The sequence below is a fragment of the Quercus suber genome, unplaced genomic scaffold, assembly GCF_002906115.3.
Source record: "Quercus suber isolate HL8 unplaced genomic scaffold, Cork oak 2.0 scaffold_65, whole genome shotgun sequence".
Classification (NCBI taxonomy): domain Eukaryota; kingdom Viridiplantae; phylum Streptophyta; class Magnoliopsida; order Fagales; family Fagaceae; genus Quercus; species Quercus suber.
Genome location: NW_027069530.1, coordinates 1,078,096 through 1,098,032, shown reverse-complemented (window position 1 = coordinate 1,098,032; position 19,937 = coordinate 1,078,096). Strand labels below are relative to the sequence as shown.

General features: G+C 33.4%; 2 protein-coding genes across 2 annotated transcripts; one reads left to right on the top strand and one right to left on the bottom strand.

Annotated features, from left to right (window-relative positions):
* Window positions 1-884: 884 nt before the first annotated feature.
* LOC136067278 (DELLA protein GAI-like) lies at window positions 885-1,533 on the bottom strand. The gene has a single exon (XM_065772885.1). The coding sequence runs from the start codon at window positions 1,524-1,526 to the stop codon at window positions 900-902; it is 627 nt and encodes a 208-aa protein (XP_065628957.1). The 5' UTR covers window positions 1,527-1,533; the 3' UTR covers window positions 885-899.
* A 6,373-nt stretch (window positions 1,534-7,906) lies between these two features.
* On the top strand, window positions 7,907-13,306 carry LOC111985225 (uncharacterized). Its single transcript, XM_024016872.2, has 2 exons — window positions 7,907-8,121; window positions 11,104-13,306. The coding sequence occupies exon 2, from the start codon at window positions 11,121-11,123 to the stop codon at window positions 13,044-13,046; it is 1,926 nt and encodes a 641-aa protein (XP_023872640.1). The 5' UTR covers window positions 7,907-8,121; window positions 11,104-11,120; the 3' UTR covers window positions 13,047-13,306.
* The last annotated feature ends 6,631 nt before the right edge of the window (window positions 13,307-19,937 follow it).

Sequence of the window (19,937 nt, the reverse complement as noted above, 5' to 3'; positions counted from 1 at the left end):
ATTAGATGGGACACGTGGCACAAAATTAGATTAGATCCAATATATATATATATATATGATAGTTGTGATTAATATACAATAAAAATAATGTTAGAAGTAGTTTCATAAAACTAATTTGCACTAATCACAATTTATTCCTCAATAAATCATCTTGAAAAAGCTGTGAAATTTATTGTGTGAGAAGCATTTTTTTTTATATAGTTTTATAATTTGATTGTGTAACAAATATATATGAGGAATTCAAATCATGTTTCTCCTAATAAATTAAGAATAAAAAACAATACCATTAAATTATAAGATTATTAGTAATTATTAAAAGTTTTATAGAGTGTAATGCAATAGCAAAGACAAAAAAAAAAAATAAATAAATAAAGAGTTTTAAAAATTAGGCGAAAAGCCACTTTTAGTCCCTATATTTTCAGGCGATTCCCATTTTAGTCCCTACATTTTATTTTTACCGCTTTTAGTCTCTATTCTGAAAAACGCTTTCCGTTTTAGTCCTTGCCGTTACTCATTTAACAGAATTATCCTACGTGGCAAACAGTCCAATAATAAATGCTGACATGTTCATTAAAATAATATTACAAAAATTATTTACATTTTTAAAAATACCACATCAGCAATTTAATTTTTAAAAAAAGCCATGTCAGATAAAAAAAATTCTAACCTAATTATTTAAAAAAAAATAAAAGAAATTAGTTAAATTATTTTTTTTCTTTTTTTGGAAGAACAAGAAGAACTTAGAAAACACAAACACAAAAAAACACAAAACTCAAACCCAGATTAATTTAACTAATTAATTTGATGAGATTGAGAAGAGCACACGCAAGCTCCAAGTTTTCATTTTGGACTGCTTCAGCACAAGCCATGAGTGTGTGCACGAGTCAAACACTGGTCTCTTACAAATCCACAAGAACCACTGGTCGAGTCTGCTCACACACATTCGACGAGGACAAAGATGAAGAAGACGGTAACAGCGAACAAGATCCAGTTGAAGATTTGAATCGCTTTCGACTTCCTTCACTGATATCCGTTTGTGGGTACACTGCGGAACCAAGAATAGCTCTCAGATTGTACTTGGAATCGTCAACCTGGGAATTGGAAAAACCAGCAACGTTGTTGATTGCCAAGGAATCAATAGTAGTAGTAGTAGGAGAAGGAACAAGAACTGGGCTTTCAACAATTGGTTGTAAAGGGTCGAGATTTGGGTTTGGGTTATTAAGCTCAGAAAGCATACTTTGAACCCATCCAGAAAGATCAGAAGGGTTGTAATGAACGGTTGAATCACATGAAAGATTTGGAGTTGTACCCATAACCATCTCGAGTTTCTCAGCCACGTTAGCCATCTCAGAAGCCTTCACCTTGTAACCCAGCACAACCAATAGTTCATCCATGCCTCCACTTGCGTCTTGCTCTTCATCCCACATCTTTGCTTTAACACTTGAACTCGATGATGAACACTTGCCACTACCTTTCACTCCAAACCCACCTCTAGAAGAGGTCTCTCCGTGATTCCTCTTGTTCATTTTTGCTTTCTTAAAAAAAAAAAAAAAAAAAAAAAAAAAAAAACAACTAGATTGGTTCATTTGGCCAAATGGGTTTCTTTCTTCTTTTATTCCTGATTTTGGTTTTACTCAAACTGAGTTCTTCATGTTCTTCCCCAAAAAAAATTAATTTAACTAATTTCTTTTCTTTTCTTTTTAAATAATTAGGTTAGAATTTTTTTTATCTGACGTGGCTTTTAAAAAAAATTAAATTGCTGATGTGGCATTTTTAAAAATTAAATAATTTTTTTAATATTATTTTAATGAACACATTAGCATTTACTGTTGAACCGTTTGCCACGTAGGATAATTGTTAAATGAGTAACGGCAAGGACTAAAACAAAAAACGTTTTTCAGAATAAGGACTAAAAGTGGTAAAATAAAATATAGGGACTAAAAGTGACTTTTCGCCTAAAAATTATTATACTAAGAAAATGCCAAAATGAAAAAATGTATAGAGAATGACACAGTTTTAAGTAGTCAAAAGTTTTATAATTCAATTGGGTATTTTCTAGTGTTTTCAACGTAGACAAAAGTCACAAAATATACGCTCCATGTTTATAAATAGTGATAATCTCTAGACCTTTTTTCTATTTTAAGTAGTTAAAAAAAAAAAAAAAACAAATTCCCCTCCTTGGGAAAAAAAAAGCTTGGGAAAATAATCTTTTTTCCTAAAGTAAAAATTAAAAATAATAAATAAATAAATAAATAAAAGAAGAAAGAAAGGAAAGAGGTCTTTTATTGATAAATTACTCGTCAACTTAAATCACTAATAAATAAAGCACGCGCCTAGTCAACGGATTACGGAGGTATAGTAAAAGTAAAAAGAACGGGAAAAGATTCAGATTCAAGTTCTACGCTTGCCATTAATCATTGTTTAATCATAACAACATCAACAATTAATAATTAATTAATAGTTAATAATAATGATACCAGGTTGATTCTAGTCTTCCCTTGATAGGCTGCAACGAAAGTGGGAACATGAGGGGTTATTTATTTATTTTATTTCAAGTGTTATTGTAATCTATGTACATATTTGACTCCGTGAGTGTTCGGATTGCGTCCAGCAGCCCTGCGTTTTGCATTTCAGCCTCTTTTTTTTTTTTTTTTGGGGCAGCGCTTGGTGCACTGTTTATGAAAAATAAACAGTACATCAAGCAATGAAAATAACACGTGTAACAGTAACTTTTTAATTATTTTTTTATTATTTTCAATTTTCAGAAAATAAGCGGCATCCAAATGCACTTAAAGGTTAACCATATTTTATTGTATTCTGGTTAAATAATATATTATTAATCCAGTTTAAAATATTAATATTACTATTTTTGTGTATTCTAATAAGTATTATGTTTACTAAAAAAAAAAATTATGTAATTAGAAGGCATCTCACCAAGTATAAATGTACAATGCTATTTAGAGAGCCAAAGTTTAAAACCTCCCCCCCCCCCCCATATTGTAATTACAAAAAGAAAAATACTTCGTGTTATTTCCTCATTGCATGAATATGAAATTACTTTAATGTTGTGAACCAAAATATGTGTCTTTCATAAAATAATACAAAACACCAAAAAAAAAAATATATATATATATATATATATTGTAGGGTCAGGATTTGTAACCCAAGACCAAAACAATAAATTTGTAGAGAGTGGGTAAAAGAGCTGGGCTAGTTGTGAATTTAACAACTATTAACTATGGTATTAAGGGATGGACCAACATAAAAACACACTTAACCGCTAAACATATTGATGTCCGAAGAGGTATATTATTAATTGAACAGTGAATACAGTTCTTAGAGTTACAATTAAATCTTTCTCTCCCTTTTCTTTAGAGACCTTTCTCATTTATATAGTCTTCTTCTAAACCATCTTCATCGTACACTTGTTCTTCATCCAAGCAATCACTTGAGTACATGTCACATCAAATATCTTCTTTAGCTCTCCAGGAGTGTTGGTAGTTGAAGTTGTACTCTTCAGGGGTCTTCTCCACATAAATGCGGCCAGAAAAGTTGCTGCAGTGCATTTAACACGGTAGTAGCAGCTTTTTCCTTTAGATATTTCATCGTTCTTATCATCTTTAAGCATGCCCAGAGCTCATTCTTATCATTGGAATTACCAGGAAGATCACTTGAACCTCCCAAGTACTTGCTTGATCGAGACTCTTTACATCCGAAGAGAATACGCTCTTCGGCCTACCCTCCTTGATCATTTCCAAGTATATTTCTCTCATTTAGAATTCTTCTTAATCATTTTCTTCTCTTCGGACATACCTTAACCCAAAAAGGGGGCCCCAGGCCCAATACACAATGATGGGTTTCCAGGTCCAATACACAATGCTGGGCTTCCACCCCCACATATATATATATATATATATTTATATTTATATTGTGTGGGTATATCATCGCATCATCTTTTGATAGTCGAGAATATGAGGATTTGAATCCTGAACATCTTTTAGAAACATTAAAAATTATCAATTAAATTACAAGGCTCTTAGCATTTATCATCTCCTTAGATTTTCATATATAAACATAAGCTTTTTTAAAAGGGAAATGCTAACGAATGCCCTTGGGGCATTAATTAATAATCTATTTTAAGAAAGTTTTTATAGGTTTAAAAAAAAAAACAATTAATGTTTTAATAGTTTTTTTTTTTAAATTTCCCATAAAAGTAGTGTTAAAAATTTCCTAAAATTAATTGTTAACTAATACCCTAAAAACACTCGTTAGCACGACCCTTTTTAAGAATCTTGTATGGGACAGGGCCCCAGGCTCGTTGGGCCTTAGGCCCTAACTATGCGATACAATATATGACTCTATCCCTACCGACGTATGAATGTGACCTGGACGCACCCCCAGGCCCAATCTAGGCCCAAAAATCATAATGAGACCATTCTGTCTTGAACGTCAAAAGCGAGCCCCTCCTAATCAACTTGATCGGGAGTGTGATTGCTCGGCAATATAAGGTCTCAGCGGCCTAGTATTGCCTTGGGGAATATCACCGCCGAACATCCTTTTGGAGGCAGAAACCAGTTCCAATGCCACTACCACCGTTCCCAACAAATATCCACTTAGAACTGATGGAATAGGACCCCCATTTACACGAGTGAGATCAAAAGTAATTATAACACCTCCACTTACCTCAAGCTATAAATAGGAGGATAGAGTGAGAGGTGAGGGAAGGGGACAATTCTGGAGAAAAGAGAGGGAAGAATAATAATATCAGCAATAAGGAGAGCGACTGAGAAAGGAAAAAGAGAGTGGTTTACGTGAACAAGAGTGTACATTTGGGTCTCTAAGTGAGGAACTACCCATAGTAGAAAACCCAAACCCTACAATATAAATAGGTTGTGAGCTCAAGTACAGGTTAAGTCCATTGGCTATATCCTTGGTGCACACAAATCTAATTTGGTTGCAAGTCTCTCTCTCTCTCTCTCTCTCTCTCTCTCTCTCTCTCTCTCTCTCCAAGTAATTCTTTTATTAAGAGTTTGTAATTCAATTAACACTTTTTGATATTCTCATCATAGATCAAGAGTTCAAATTCCCCACTTCCCCTGTTGTGCTTATTGCATTATATTATTATAAAGGGTTTTACTAACATGTGCCCTAAAGGCACCCAATAATATACCATTTTTGGAAAAAGTTTTGACATCGTTTTCAATTCCCAATAAAAACGAATTTGTTTATTTCCCACCGTCTAAGAGTAACCACATCAGCTCATACAAACTTTCTGCATATTTTGCACAAAAAAAAAAATATTTTTTCTATTTTACACACTCATTTTTACAAAACACCCACATCAGTCTACCTATTCTACATATTTATTCAATAAAATATTCATTCTTTTACAATTTTTATTATTTCCTCACTCACTACCCCTTTCTCTCACAAACCCAACACTATCAAAAAATATTAAAGGTGAAAACCACATTTTCGTCCCTACATTTTCACGTGATTCCTACTTTGGTCTCTAACTTTTTTTTTTCACCGCTTTTAGTCCCTATCCTGGAAAACGCCTCTTGTTTTAGTTCCTGCCGTTATATCAGAGACGAAAAATGCACATGTGGCAAACAGATGGTACTGTTGACTGACGTGGCCATTAAAATAATAATAAAAAAATATTATTTGGTATTAAAAATTTTAAAAAATTAATTTATTAATTTTAACTAAATAAAAAATTAAAAACAGAAATAAAAACAAAATTTTATATGAATTAAGATCTAAAAGTATCTTCAACAAGAACACCATCTCAAACTTAAAATCTCGAAATTGAAAACCAAAAATCACAAATAACTCAAAAAATAAGATCACAAAATTAAATATAAGATCCACATCCGAATAAACATGAACAAGAAATTAAATAAGAACAAGATCAATATTCCAATCTCAAAACAATATTTTCTGAACTATTAACAGGGATCTAAGCATTTAGAACAACACATAAACCCCCTGGAAAAAGCAACGAAATATCAAACCCAATTGAGCTGAGATTCAGAAATCAAAGCAAAAGAGAGGGTGAGACATGGTGAGAGTTGAGAGAGCTGGAGAGAGGAGAGAAAGGCAGACCCACCACCACACAAATCATCCACCACCCTCATTCACCCCCACAACCACCATGACCCAAACCCACCGATCTACAAAACGATTTCCGTGACCAAAGACCCAAAACCCAAGACCCACGATCTCCACCATGAAAGCACCTTCATTCGGTTCCCACTTGCACTCACACTCGGCTCTGCCGAACAGACTCAACGCTCATAGATCGGTGATGACCAACTCCCTCGTCCGAATCGGCGACGTGGAAGGCGATCTTGTGAAGCGAGCCCTAGCGGCCTTGATTCGACCCTCCTCCTACCAACAGCGGCGGCGTGCCGACTTTCAACCGCAGCCGAGTCGGCTCTCAGTGTTGACGAAAGCAACCGGATCCGTCATAGGATGTCTGGATCTGTCATTGTGTTGGCCGTGTTTGGGTTGGTAGTATTTGGGTTGGTCGGATCTGTGTTTGGGTGGCCGAAAATGGTGGTTTGGTGTTTGGGTGGCTGTGGGTTGGTGTTTGGGTTGGCCAGATCTGTGTTTGGGTGGCCCGATCAATGGTGGTTTGGTGTTTGGGTGGCTGTGGGTTGATGTTTTGGTGGCTGAATTGGTGTTTGGGTCTCGTTTTTTTGTTGTTGTTGTTGGTGGTTGCTGGGGTGCATGCGGTGGTGGGGTTATTAACCGTTATTTTCTGGGTTTGTGATTTTTGGTTTTCAATTTTAAGATTTTAAGTTTGAGTTGGTGTTCTTGGTGTTCTTGTTGAAGATACTTCTAGATCTTAATTCATATAAAATTTTGTTTTTATTTTTGTTTTTAATTTTTTATTTAGTTAAAATTAATAAATTAATTTTTTAAATTTTTTAATGCCAAATAACATTTTTTTTTAATTTTAATGGCCACGTTAGCCAACAGTACCATCCATTTGCCACGTGTGCATTTTTCGTCTCTGATGTAACGGTATGGACTAAAATGAGAGGCGTTTTCCAAGATAGGGACTAAAAGCGGTGAAAAAAAAAAAGTTAGGGACCAAAGTGGAAATCTCGTGAAAATGTAGGGATGAAAATGTGGTTTTCGCCAATATTAAAATATTAAATACACAAGCTATAGTAATCGTGCATATATGCACGGTGTGTATTCATGCATAATTTTACACTTACTAATGTAGATATTTTTTTGCTTAAAATGTGTAAAATGTACTACTTTTTGTATTTTGTAAGATTATGTCGTTGCTCTTATATGCAAACATAAGCAATTTCTAAATAAAGCCCACACCATATCTAGTACGCGCTTGCCCTACCCTGGGTTGGGTATAATATAATCGAGCAACCAAACAATCTCCAGGGCAAGGAAATGTGAAAAAGAAACGGAAGCTCAAGAAACGGATCCCCCTTCTCTCGCCTCCTCCTAAATAGTGTTTCGAAGTTTCATCTTCAGAAACTCAACAAAAACAAAAGAAACGCAGGTTTCGAAAAAAATACGATCGATATTCTCACTACTTGTAAGTAAACAAAATCAACCCTCTCTCTCTCTCTCTCTCTTCCAGTTAGAACTTAAATCTAATACTTGAAAATATGAAATGCTATGTTATTAATACTATAATTAAATTTGATACATTTTAAGGTTTCTGTGTCTTGGTAATTGCTTTTGCTCAGTTTTGTCTTTTCAACATTTTAACAAATTAATGTAGTAGTAACCCATTTTGCTGCGTGATAAATTTTTTTTTTTTTTTGGGGTAAGAAACTTACTACTTTTTGTATTTTGTAAGATTATGTCGTTGCTCTTATATGCAAACATAAGCAATTTCTAAATAAAGCCCACACCATATCTAGTACGCGCTTGCCCTACCCTGGGTTGGGTATAATATAATCGAGCAACCAAACAATCTCCAGGGCAAGGAAATGTGAAAAAGAAACGGAAGCTCAAGAAACGGATCCCCCTTCTCTCGCCTCCTCCTAAATAGTGTTTCGAAGTTTCATCTTCAGAAACTCAACAAAAACAAAAGAAACGCAGGTTTCGAAAAAAATACGATCGATATTCTCACTACTTGTAAGTAAACAAAATCAACCCTCTCTCTCTCTCTCTCTCTTCCAGTTAGAACTTAAATCTAATACTTGAAAATATGAAATGCTATGTTATTAATACTATAATTAAATTTGATACATTTTAAGGTTTCTGTGTCTTGGTAATTGCTTTTGCTCAGTTTTGTCTTTTCAACATTTTAACAAATTAATGTAGTAGTAACACATTTTGCTGCGTGATAAATTTTTTTTTTTTTTTGGGGTAAGAAACATATATATTGTTTTCTTATTGCAAATTCTGAATAGCTAATTTGTTAGTGTTTCCCTTTTATTTTTTCCAATGACTAAATGGGGGGTGAGAGAATTCTTAAGATGATGAGGAATAGTGAAAAGTGAATGTGTTTGGGTTGAATGGTGTTGAAACCAAAATGGGGTTAAGATGGATGGTTTGGAGACACAGCTGATTGAGTTTTGTTGCCATTACTGTTTGCAGACTACTTTACAACATTTCTATAGCAATGATGTTACACTCAACAAGTTATGAAAAAAGTTTTGAAATTGTTTTCTACAGCATTTTTGTTTTTTTTAATTTTGTCAGTTTATACACACACCCGTTCAGTCTTGAATCCACAATTTCACCCTTTACTTAAAACTTTTTAAGGAAGGAGCTGCAATTAGGGGTTTTTTTTTTAATAACAAAGGAGGTGCCAGTTGAACTAGAGCTAGTTAGCAAGTGGAGAACTTAGAGTGCTATTTGAAATTTTGGGTGGTTAAGATATAATCGGCTCAAGAAATCCATGATTAGTGGAAATAGGGATGCTAAGATGGATGATCGACAATGTTGGAATGGAATCAATAAAGGTGTCACTCACTGAGAAGGATGGGGAAAAGTGTTCTAAGATTGTTTGGCCTTGTACAACATGATTTATGAATGTTATAGTTTAGGGAGGCAAGTAGTTTCAAGTTGTTGGGGTGTACAAGAATCAAGACCACGAAAAGATGCAATTGCTTAGGAGTTAACGTAGGATATGGCTTTGGCTAATGGTAAATTGTCGAATTCAGTAATCAGGATTAAGGCCTTGTTGAATCGAGTCAAGTTGTGTTGTCTAGAGGGCAGATGGGACTTATTACAGGCTTGCAGCAAAACATCAACTGCACTGACTTTTTTTTCTTTTTTTCTTTTATTGACTAATTTCAATGCTGTTTTATGGAATACACTGCTATACTTGGCTTCACGTAGAGAACATGTGATGATTATTGCTACTGATCCTAAGAAATGAAAGAATTTTCTTCTAAGATCTTATTCTTGCTTATTTATTAATGACTTCTCAATAAATAACATCATAATAACCCAAGAATCAACGAGAAGGGTGAAGGTAAGAGTTCTTTGTATAATGTGTCTTGGATGTGGCACCTTGTAATGGATAATAATAACTTATTGTATTGGTTGAAGATCATGAATGACCAACCACATGATTTCCATTGCTCAGAGATTGTCAAGCACAAAGTGTAGTTATTTTAGGCTAGTCACTACAATAGTTGGTGTAAAGAAACAGAAGAATAGCTTTTTGAGGCATTCCGTTTCCCTTGGTTCTGGTATTGTTCATTTTGTTCTTAAAATTTCTTAGACTGAGCTGAACCTGATTTACCATCTTATGGAAACCAGCCCCTCTTCTGATTTACCATCTTAAGGAAACCAGTCCCTCCACCAAAAAATGTAACAGTTACAATTTTCTACGTGTTGTAGAATTTGTGTAGCATTCTGTTATCTTGCATCTTGCAATGATGCAATTAGATCTGTGTGTTTAGAAAACTTTGTATAGAATACTATGGCAATGGCTTCAAAGTTGTGCCATCTTGTCTTTCCAGTTGGTAGAGGATAAGTACTAAATTCACAATAAAAATGTGTCGTTGTGCGAGTGGCATTCTGCCTGGTTCGATTAGTATTTCATTAATATTTCTACCCAATTAGTTGATAAAGGATTCAGGGTTGACATACTGAACTGGGATCAAGGCTTCTTGTTGTTGTTGCTGCTATCGTTCATTCTGCAGAACCTCCAATACCTGCAGCTAATATAATTTTTATTGTATAGTAAATTATATTGGTTGTAATTTTTAGGAGTAGAAATGTATATAGGAGAAGCAAGAAATTAATTAATAGCCAGCACTTGTGCTTGGATAAATATTTTATGAACAAAATTTTTTTCTAACACATCACAGCTTTTCAAATGTACACACACGCATTCACACACAATCAAATGAAAACCACTAGGAGTCAGGTTCCAAGTAATCCAAGATCAATAGCGGCAAATATGTGTTTTTTTTTTGGGACTGGAAGCGTAGAAAAGAAATAGCCACTTTCTCCAATTATATAAATGGCCTAACATTCCAATTTTTGTCATGTAAGAGTTGGCTAATATAGTTGATGCGAGTCTATATGCCTATATGGGAGGAAGAATGAAAAACTACAGCTTGTTCCAAAAGCTTGAGTCAATAGGAAATGATGGGTTTAATTTGAACTTTGTCCCCATTCTCCACTCTACCTCCCATTTTAAAAGATTTAAAAATTTCACTTATAGCACCCCACTTATTGGGGGGAGTCTAGGCCCATAAATGAGGTGGTGTTAGAATAATGGTTAAATGATTATAATCCGTTTAAGCTTTTATGACAGATGTTAGTTTTCCAAAGAGTTCATTAGAACCTTTTTTATGGCATTCCTATTAACAAAATATATCTAATTCTATTTCAAGTATTTAAAAATTGTGTGAGATTATCTGTGAAAAGTAGTAGGCATCAGACTCTCTTTCCTTCTTGGCTATGGTTATCTGCCATATTTTCTTTATTTTGATGGGAAGATCTAAGAAGTTAACTGCCTTAGATTTGTAGCCTGATTGGGAATATGAGCAGTGGGTTTTGAAGATCTAAGTACAACATTTCACCTTGGTGTACTTATTTTAACACATTCATTTTGTTCTTCTTCTTTTTTCAACCCCATTTTATTTTATACAGATTTTTGGATTGAAATTATGCCATCGGAATCTGATAAGTGGGGATGGAAGCACGTCAGTGTGTTTGGTGGATTTGACAAGGGAAGTGGTACAAAAAGGTGGAAATGCAACCACTGTAATCTACGGTATAATGGATCTTATTCACGCGTTAGAGCACACCTTCTCGGGTTCACTGGTGTTGGGGTCAAAAGCTGCCCAGCAATAGACCGGTCTTTGAGAGAGACATTTCAGATATTAGAGGAAGAGCGCCTTGCTCGGAAAAAGAAAAGGAATTCTGGAAATGGGAAGCCTGTGAAGCGCATTCGTACTTCACGACCAAGTCTTACCTGTGTCACCAAAGAAGATGTGGATGACATTTTAGCAAGATTTTTCTATGCTGATGGATTGAATATCAAAGTAGTCAACTCTCCTTACTTTCTTGAAATGGCAAAAGCAATGGCTGCTTTTGGCCCTGGATATGAACCCCCAACAAAAGATGAACTGTCTGATTCTTTTCTACGTAAAGAGAAAGGAAGAATTGAAAAATCTGTTGGTCTAGTTAGGGAGTCCTGGCCCCACACAGGATGCACGATACTTTGTCTCGGCCACTTAGATGGCTTACAGGGCTGTTTCTGCATTGATGTATTTGTCTCTAGCCCACGGGGGCTTATATTTTTGAAAGCAGTAGATATAGATGTTATTGATGAGGGTGATGATGTGTTATCTGGTGTCCTTAGTGATGCAATCGAAGAAGTTGGGCCTACAAATGTGGTTCAGATAATTTCACATCTAGGCTCACAGCTTGGCCAAGCCTGTTGTAAATCTTCTGAATCCCTTATATTGTCAAAGTTTCCTCACTTATTCTGGTCTCCTTGCACATCACATTCTATCTGCATGCTAATGGAAGAAATAGCTGAATTGGAGTGGATTAAACCTGCTATCTTGAGTGCTAAGGAAATTGAGGAATGCATCATGACATTTCAGCGTTCTTCTCCAGGTATTTTAATTCAAAAATTGAAAGGGAGCTCTGACTTAATTTCTACTAAGTTTGCACCTTCCTATGGCATTATCCAGAGAATTTTTCAGCTAAAGCAAGAACTTCAACAGGTAGTTGTTGGTGAAGACTGGAAGCAATGGAAGCTTTGTATTCCAGAGGACATTATAGGTATTGAGGTTGAAGCTGCCATTACAGGGGATGATTTCTGGAGCAGGGCCCATTTATTCTTGCAGTTATGTGAGCCTTTCCTGAGGTTCCTCGCTGTGCTTAATATTGATCGATCTGTAATGGGTGATGTTTATGATTGGCGAGTTCAGGCTCTTGAAGCCGTGAGAAGTAAAGGAATTGAGGAAAGTGCATTGAATCAATTGGAGGAGTTGATAGAAAACAGATGGGATGTGTTATTTTCTCCTCTTCATGCTGCAGGTTATATACTTAATCCTAAATATTTTGGGAAAGGTCAAACAAAGGATAGAACTGTAATGCGGGGTTGGAAAGCCACTCTAGAAAGATATGAGGGTGACAGTGCAGTGAGACGGGTTCTTAGAGAGCAGTTTAGCTCTTACTGGAGACTGGAAGGATCCTTAGGAGAGGAAGATGCTGTGGATTGTAGGGATAAAATGGATCCTGTTGCTTGGTGGGAGAACTTTGGTTTTGAAACACCCCACTTACAGACACTAGCCATGAAAGTTTTGAGTCAGGTTTCAAGTGTTGGGACATGTGAAGAGATATGGCAAGATAATGATTTTCCATGTCGAGAAACAGCCAACAGGTTGGGGGTGGAGAGAGTGGAAGATCTTGTTTTTGTTAGAAACAACCTTAGACTTCATAGACAAAGAAATGGAATTTCAAGCTCCCCATCTGGTAAAAGAAACTTAAGCTCAAGCAGCCCATCCAGAGTTAAGATGTGGGATGGCGCTCTTCTTGATCAAACAAAGGGCATATTTAGTATTCATGACACTTTGTGATAGATTATGGGCTCTTTTGGTTTTCTGCTTAATTGGAGCCTAGCATATTGAAGATCTGAAAAGGTCAGTGGGATATCTTTTCCCTTTGTCATCACTCATCAGCTATAAAAAAAATATAAAATAAAATAAAAAAATACAGGTCATTAAGTTTGTCTTTAGATATGCCTTCATCTATATAACTTGAGAATTAGTGGCTAAAATACTATACATGTTCTCATTACTAGAAAATTATTGATACAAAATGTGATTAATTTGAGAAATGCATGATCAATTTGTACTCTTTTGGAGTAATATGTAATATCCTGGAACATTTCTCTTTACCTTATGTTCCCGTTGAAGAATAACTGAGTTTTGTGTTACGAGTTATGACATTATCGAAGGAGTAAACAACCTTCCTTGGCTTGGTGGTTAGTTGTGTATTTTGCTATCCCCAAGATTAAAACTTGGTGAAGGAATAACCGAATGAGAAAAGAGAAACTTATTAAAGGACTAATTTAGTGTGGCATAAAAACTGGGCCCATGGCTCTGGACAATGGAATTTCTGAACCCATGAAAGCTAATAATGGATTGGGTACTGAGAAATTCCTAGCAGTGGGGCTCGTGCATATGTTTAAGGTAAAATCTGAAAGCATACTCATTGAGCCCAAAAGCATTTTTGAGGGCACCATTCGACGTGTGCCCTTGCATGCATTCACCAAGATTCGTAGTCCAACAGCGAGCACAATGCTCACCCGCTTGAAACATTGTGATTGCACATTAGTGCAATAAATAAGGAAGACTACCCCACCACCATCACATAAAATGGCACAACTTGTGTCACAACTACCCAATCACCATCACATCTCTACTACTCATAACTTACCATATAGACGAGTTGTAGCACGAATTGTACTATTTTATGTGGTCCTAGCATACTCAATAAGGAATACTATCAGTGCATTTTTAAAGTACACGCGCAAAACTCTGCCGACTCTGCTGGTACAAATTTTACCCACCAAATGCCAAATTTTGGTGGATTTTTGCAGCTGAAATGATATAAAGGAGTAATAGTGAATATTCCTTGTGTGCTCAGCAATAAAGTAAATCCAATCGTCATCAAAGGATGGACCACATAATTCCTAATCAGGCATTGAGATCTAGATTATGATAAGTAAAATGAAAGGTGCAGTTGCCTTGGGTTACTTGAGAATTTTGAGTAAATTCTATGACAAACTCTTTGAAAACTCACCTATTTCAAATGTCTAAAAAATAATTATGTTAACGAATGCCCTTAGGACAATTGTTAATAGATCATTTTAAGAAAGTTCTAATACAACTTTTATGAGAAATATAAAAAGCTTTTTAAAAAGTCAATTTTTCTTTTTCTTTTTCAATAAAAGTTTTTAAAAATAGTTTCTAAACTAATACCATTCGGGCATCTGTTAACTTTTCCCTTAAAAAAATACATAGACATGTTTTGTTTCGACTGCAGACAATGTATCATGACCTTATGGGCCCCAAAATCTAAGTTAGATGCCCTAATTTATTTTTCATTAAATAACATCACAATGGATAGTCAAAATAAAGTATCATCTAATGACACATGTTATATGGTTCTTAACACATTTCTCATGTGTACCCAATCTTTGAAACTTTTATTTCTAGGTCGACACTATCTAATTTAGGTTGGAGGACCTAAAAACCCCTCAAAAGAAAATCAACTATTAACAAACAAAAATGTTGTTGAGACTTGAGAATTTGAAAAAGTGCTAGTAGAAAAGCTATAAAGAAATGGAGAGTGGAATTATATATAAAGGATTAGAGGAAATACGACATCCCGAAGTAGGACAGTTTTCATTAATAAAAGTCAAAATAGAGGGGGGGTTATGGTTATGGGATGTTGAAAATCAAAGCTAGCTTGCTTTTTCAATGGAAATAAAGGCGAAGCACTGATAAAGCAGATAAAGAATACAATGTGAGGAATCTGGAAATCTGATAAAAAGGAGAGAGAGAGAGAGAGAGAGAGAGAGAGAGAGAGAGAGAGAGAGAGAGCCAAAAAGAAAAAGACTTGTCTACTTGTTAAGTAGAGTTGCAATAATTCTTTAATAAATTAGATTTTATTGTTCTTACAATTTAAAATTAATTTTATTATAGGTGAGGATGAAGGCTAGAGTTTGTGTGTGCCACATTATTAGACTGTCCATAACAGTACACTTACAAAGCAATATAGCACACATTGTGAAACCTAAACCTATGATTCTGTCTAATTGGGTTGCCCACATTGGGCTCCAACTTTAGTCTTCCCAAAAGGCCAAATGCTAACATGTAAGTAAGAGGAAGAAGAAGTCGACGTCAAAGCAAAAGTGTCATGTCCATACATATTACATACCAAGGTTAATCCCTCTCACATTTTTTTCTTAATAAACTCTCTTTATTTTTGATAGAATTTGAATATATGTCGTCCGCTTATGATGATTGTGATCTTTATTATCAAATCAAGACATCAATCGATTTTTTATGTAAATTAGAATTGAACCTCAAATCTCTTATTCAACTATTAAAAATTTACCAGTTAAACTAAATAGAATCTAATAATTTCTCTCACGTCCCTCTCACATTTCATGAAATACTTTATATACTTTTCTTATCTCAAAAACTAGCTCATAAACGTTGCATTCATATTATCAACAATCATGACTCCATGATAAATGACAAAACCTGTGCTGTTGGTTCTTTATCTGATTACTTTGTCCAAAAAAAGCTTCCTTTTCCACTTTATTCCATGCATTATATAAGGCTTTCTTTAAGTTTTTTTTTTTTTTTAATATTTAAATAAGGAAAAAAAATCACAACATAAGAATGAAAAAGAACCAGAACATTGAATAGTCATCCATGGTTAAATAATAGGCTATATGGAAAGTCAGTTGGGTGGCAAAGTCCTGACCTATTAAGAAAAGTAAAAGGTCATAAAAGTTGTTGATGGAAGCTTCACTAGTATAGTATGGTGGTATCTTTCTTTGTTAGATTTTTTTCCTTGGTTTTTTGTACAAGAAACACATGTAATATTAGTGTACTTGAAGTCCACCTCATGTTTCTTTATAAAATTCTTGTCAATGACTTTTCTTTTCTTTAAAAAAAGAGGATGCTGTTTGTTTGTTTGGTTTTTTTTTTTTTTTTTTTTTTTTTCTTATCATATATGCAGTGATGGAGCCTGGATATGATTTCAAGGTGTCAAAACTTAGAAGTGACTCACAGATACACATACACATACTAGTACTTGTAACCAATGTGAATAATAGTTATTCTTTAAAAAAATTGAATAATAGAAGTCCATTTGTAGGAATACCAAACAATATTTGATAAAACAAAATCCACATAAAAATAATATATTAGTTATATTGTATTTATATATTAGAAGTTTGTTTACACATGAATAAGTCATTTTGCGATTTAAAAAAAAAAATCAAAATTTCACTTACAGATCACATAAAAAAGATTTTTAGTAATTAAACAAAGCTCAAGTACAATTCATATGAATTATAATATTCATTTAAAAAAGACTAATAAAATAATTAAATTGTCATCTTTTTTAAAACTGTGAACTTATGCATTTTACATTTTAAAGTTTAACTTGAAAACAATATTAAACCTTAAAACTTATTATGTGACTACTCCTATATTTTATTACTTATATACAAATTCGTAAGAGAAAAATAAATTATTAAATTAGGAATTTGAGCTTATTGTATCATTTTTATCACTTCTCTTAATAATGTTCTTTTTTTAATATTTTCAATTAAAGCTCACTGTTTTTTTTTTTTTTCAACCCTTGTTTTTATTGTATAAGTTTTGAACCTTTAAAAGATATTGATTAAATAAAATTATTTTTTTATTATTATAAATTAAGTTTGCATATAAAAGATATAAGGGTAATGATTCCCTTACACAACTTATTTCACATCTTCTATTCACATCTACTTTCCATGTTTTAAACGTGGACATAATCTTTTAGCGTTCTAAAATGTGTATTTCGGCACATGTAATTATAGATATTGTGTGTACGAGTGCATGAAAAATGAGTGTGAACTCACATTTTTTTGTTGAAGTAATAACAGCTCATTTCGTTAAGGACAAAGCTTTCCTCCAAATTGTTCCCTCCAATCCAATATGTGGTGGATTACAAAACCATCAACACGTCTTAAATCACACAAGTTATTAAATATTTTAAACAAGTCACATTACTTTTTAGTTAGCCATGTGTCTAAAATACATGCAATTTTTGAGAATATATTAGCCCAAGCTCAAGCCCAATCCTTCTATGTGTGTAAGTCAAGTCTCTTATTTGTACTAGAAGTCTATTAATTGTATCTAAAGTATGGTTAGTCGNCAAAAAGAAAAAGACTTGTCTACTTGTGTATAGTATTTGTTGGCTTTCTTTGTTTTTACATGACGAAATTACTATCAATATATTTTTTATTATTATCAATATGATAATATTTAAATTTATAACGATCTATGATTATTGTTCGTTATCATTAAGTTAAAATACCAATGATTCTCTTTCTGAATAGATGAATTCAAAACTCATATCTTAATTCAAAAATACTAGATTTTACCAACTGAAATCACAAAAAAATATGGATAAATAATTAAATACCTAATGATAACCTAAAAGTTGCTCTAATGTTGTACCTAAGTTATAAATTTTTTTAAAAAGTATATAAAAAGAAAAAAAAAAAAAAAAGATGTTTAGAGGCATAAAGTGTAATCTCATAAAAACTTCAAACCTTTGGGCTAGGGTTTACTCGATATAATTTTGAGTCCTAAGGTAATATGAATAGATCACTTTAAAAAATTAAATATTATTTAAATTAAATAATATATATAACACTTTATATTATATATTTTCTTATTTAAAACCATTTTTCTCGTTTTTGAGATGCAAAATTACTAATTATGTTTTCGTCATTATGTTTTGCAATCGTATTTTCAATTGATAATAGCTAATCTACTTAACTTCCTTGTGATACAATCTTAAGTAGGATTTTTATGTAAAAACATGCATTTTGAAAAAAGCACAAACCTTTTTATATAATCAAAATTTGTTTTATATATATATATATATCACATTTTAAAAAAATTAAAAGAATTTCAATTAAATTAGATTTCTATTGATTTAATATTTTGATGAATTTCTTGAAGTTGAGAGAAAACGTGCACAACCCACCAAATTTTTTTTTTAATTTAAAAAAATTATCATTTCATAAATTTGGGCCTTTTATAATAAGGGGCCTTAGGCCTCATCCTAGAGTACCCAGGCTTCAGCCTTAGTGGGCTTAGTCCAAGTAGTTATTAAGTGAAAAGATGTATTGCCCCAAAATTTTAAATCCAAACTACCAAAATCCAAAAGGATTTAAACTACTATATGTACTCATGTTATAACTCATTGTAACATGTAATTTGTACTACATTCTCATATATCACATTCAACATAGTATATCAATATTAATATTTATCGTGATAATATATCTCTAACAGAAACAATCTTATAAATGAAAAACTTTGACCTTTAGTTATTAATTACTTATTATATAAATGAAAAAAAAAAATCATTAAAAAAAAAGAAGGAGACATCCCCTCTGCCATGAGAGAGAGAGTCAAAAATCAGAGTGTGGTAGGTCAGCATGTCTCACTTTTGGCACTATCCTTGTTATTATCCGCCACCTTCCCCAAGCATTGGAAGAATTAGGAGTTAGCTGCCACACCAAGATAAGGACCCTTACTATATATCCACCGACAGTTTAAATTGTGAATTAATTGTTGTCCTTAGGGTCTTATATGACTGATTAATTACTTTACATATTCATCATGCTATAAACTGCTTAATATTTGTCCCAGGTTTTCACTTTTCAATTTACCTTCTTTCTTGTCATGGTGCATCAGATTTTTAAGCCGCTCACTCTGTCGGTGGCTGTGTTATGGTAGATCTTTGATTAGCCTGCAATTGGCAAATGGTAGGCCTGGCTCGCACATGTTTTGGTTTTTCTCAATTTTAATGCACTCCCCGATATTTGTTCCTCAAATTAATACATATACTGTATACAAGACACTAATTGCTCTTTATCATTGACTAAGGGTCAAAGACACTAATTGCGTTTCAAAAAACAAAAAAAAAAGACACTAATTGCTTTTTTATATAGGCGAATTTCAAACTTCAAATCTTTTATTCAATAATAAAATATTTTACCAATTAAGCTAACTGATATCTTAAGAGTATTGGTTTATGAACTATTTTTAGAAATATATTATGAAAAAAATGATAAAACAATTAATTTTGTTGATAAATTTTTATATTTCGCATAAAAATGATGTCAAAATTTTCTTATAATATCAGTCTGATCTAACTCAAAATGATTCAACCCTTAATATGATTTATTAATAATTGTCCTAAAAACACCTGTTAATATAACTCTTTATTTTAATCTAGAAAGAGAAACACACGGAGTACCCAAAAAATGTTCACACACTAATATACAAGCAATGGGATCCCTAAATCAGGGCTTTAGCAAGCTTAATTGGTAAGGCTTGTATATAAAACCATTCTGGATGTTGGAATTAGTATTCGGATATTCCCTAATATATTCCAACACTAGACATTTTCTTTTTTGCTGAAATCAATGTCATTAAGCCCGAGCTCTAAAATCTATGTCATTAATGGTCGGCACTCAGCGTGATTAGGGTTACTGGAGAAAGAAGCAAAAAATTGGTGGAAATTGCATGCACACTCACTGTGCGCCGCAGTTGTGGACATTCTAAGGGCAAAATCTTAGCAAATTAGGGCTTTGGAGGCTATTACTTGTACTTTCAGCTTCACATTCTTGTACTTTTTCATTGAAATTATTTTATTATTCA

Excerpts from the sequence above, each read along its gene's own strand:
- LOC136067278 (XM_065772885.1), bottom strand. The coding sequence starts at position 1,526 with ATGAACAAGAGGAATCACGGAGAGACCTCTTCTAGAGGTGGGTTTGGA.
- LOC111985225 (XM_024016872.2), top strand. The coding sequence starts at position 11,121 with ATGCCATCGGAATCTGATAAGTGGGGATGGAAGCACGTCAGTGTGTTT.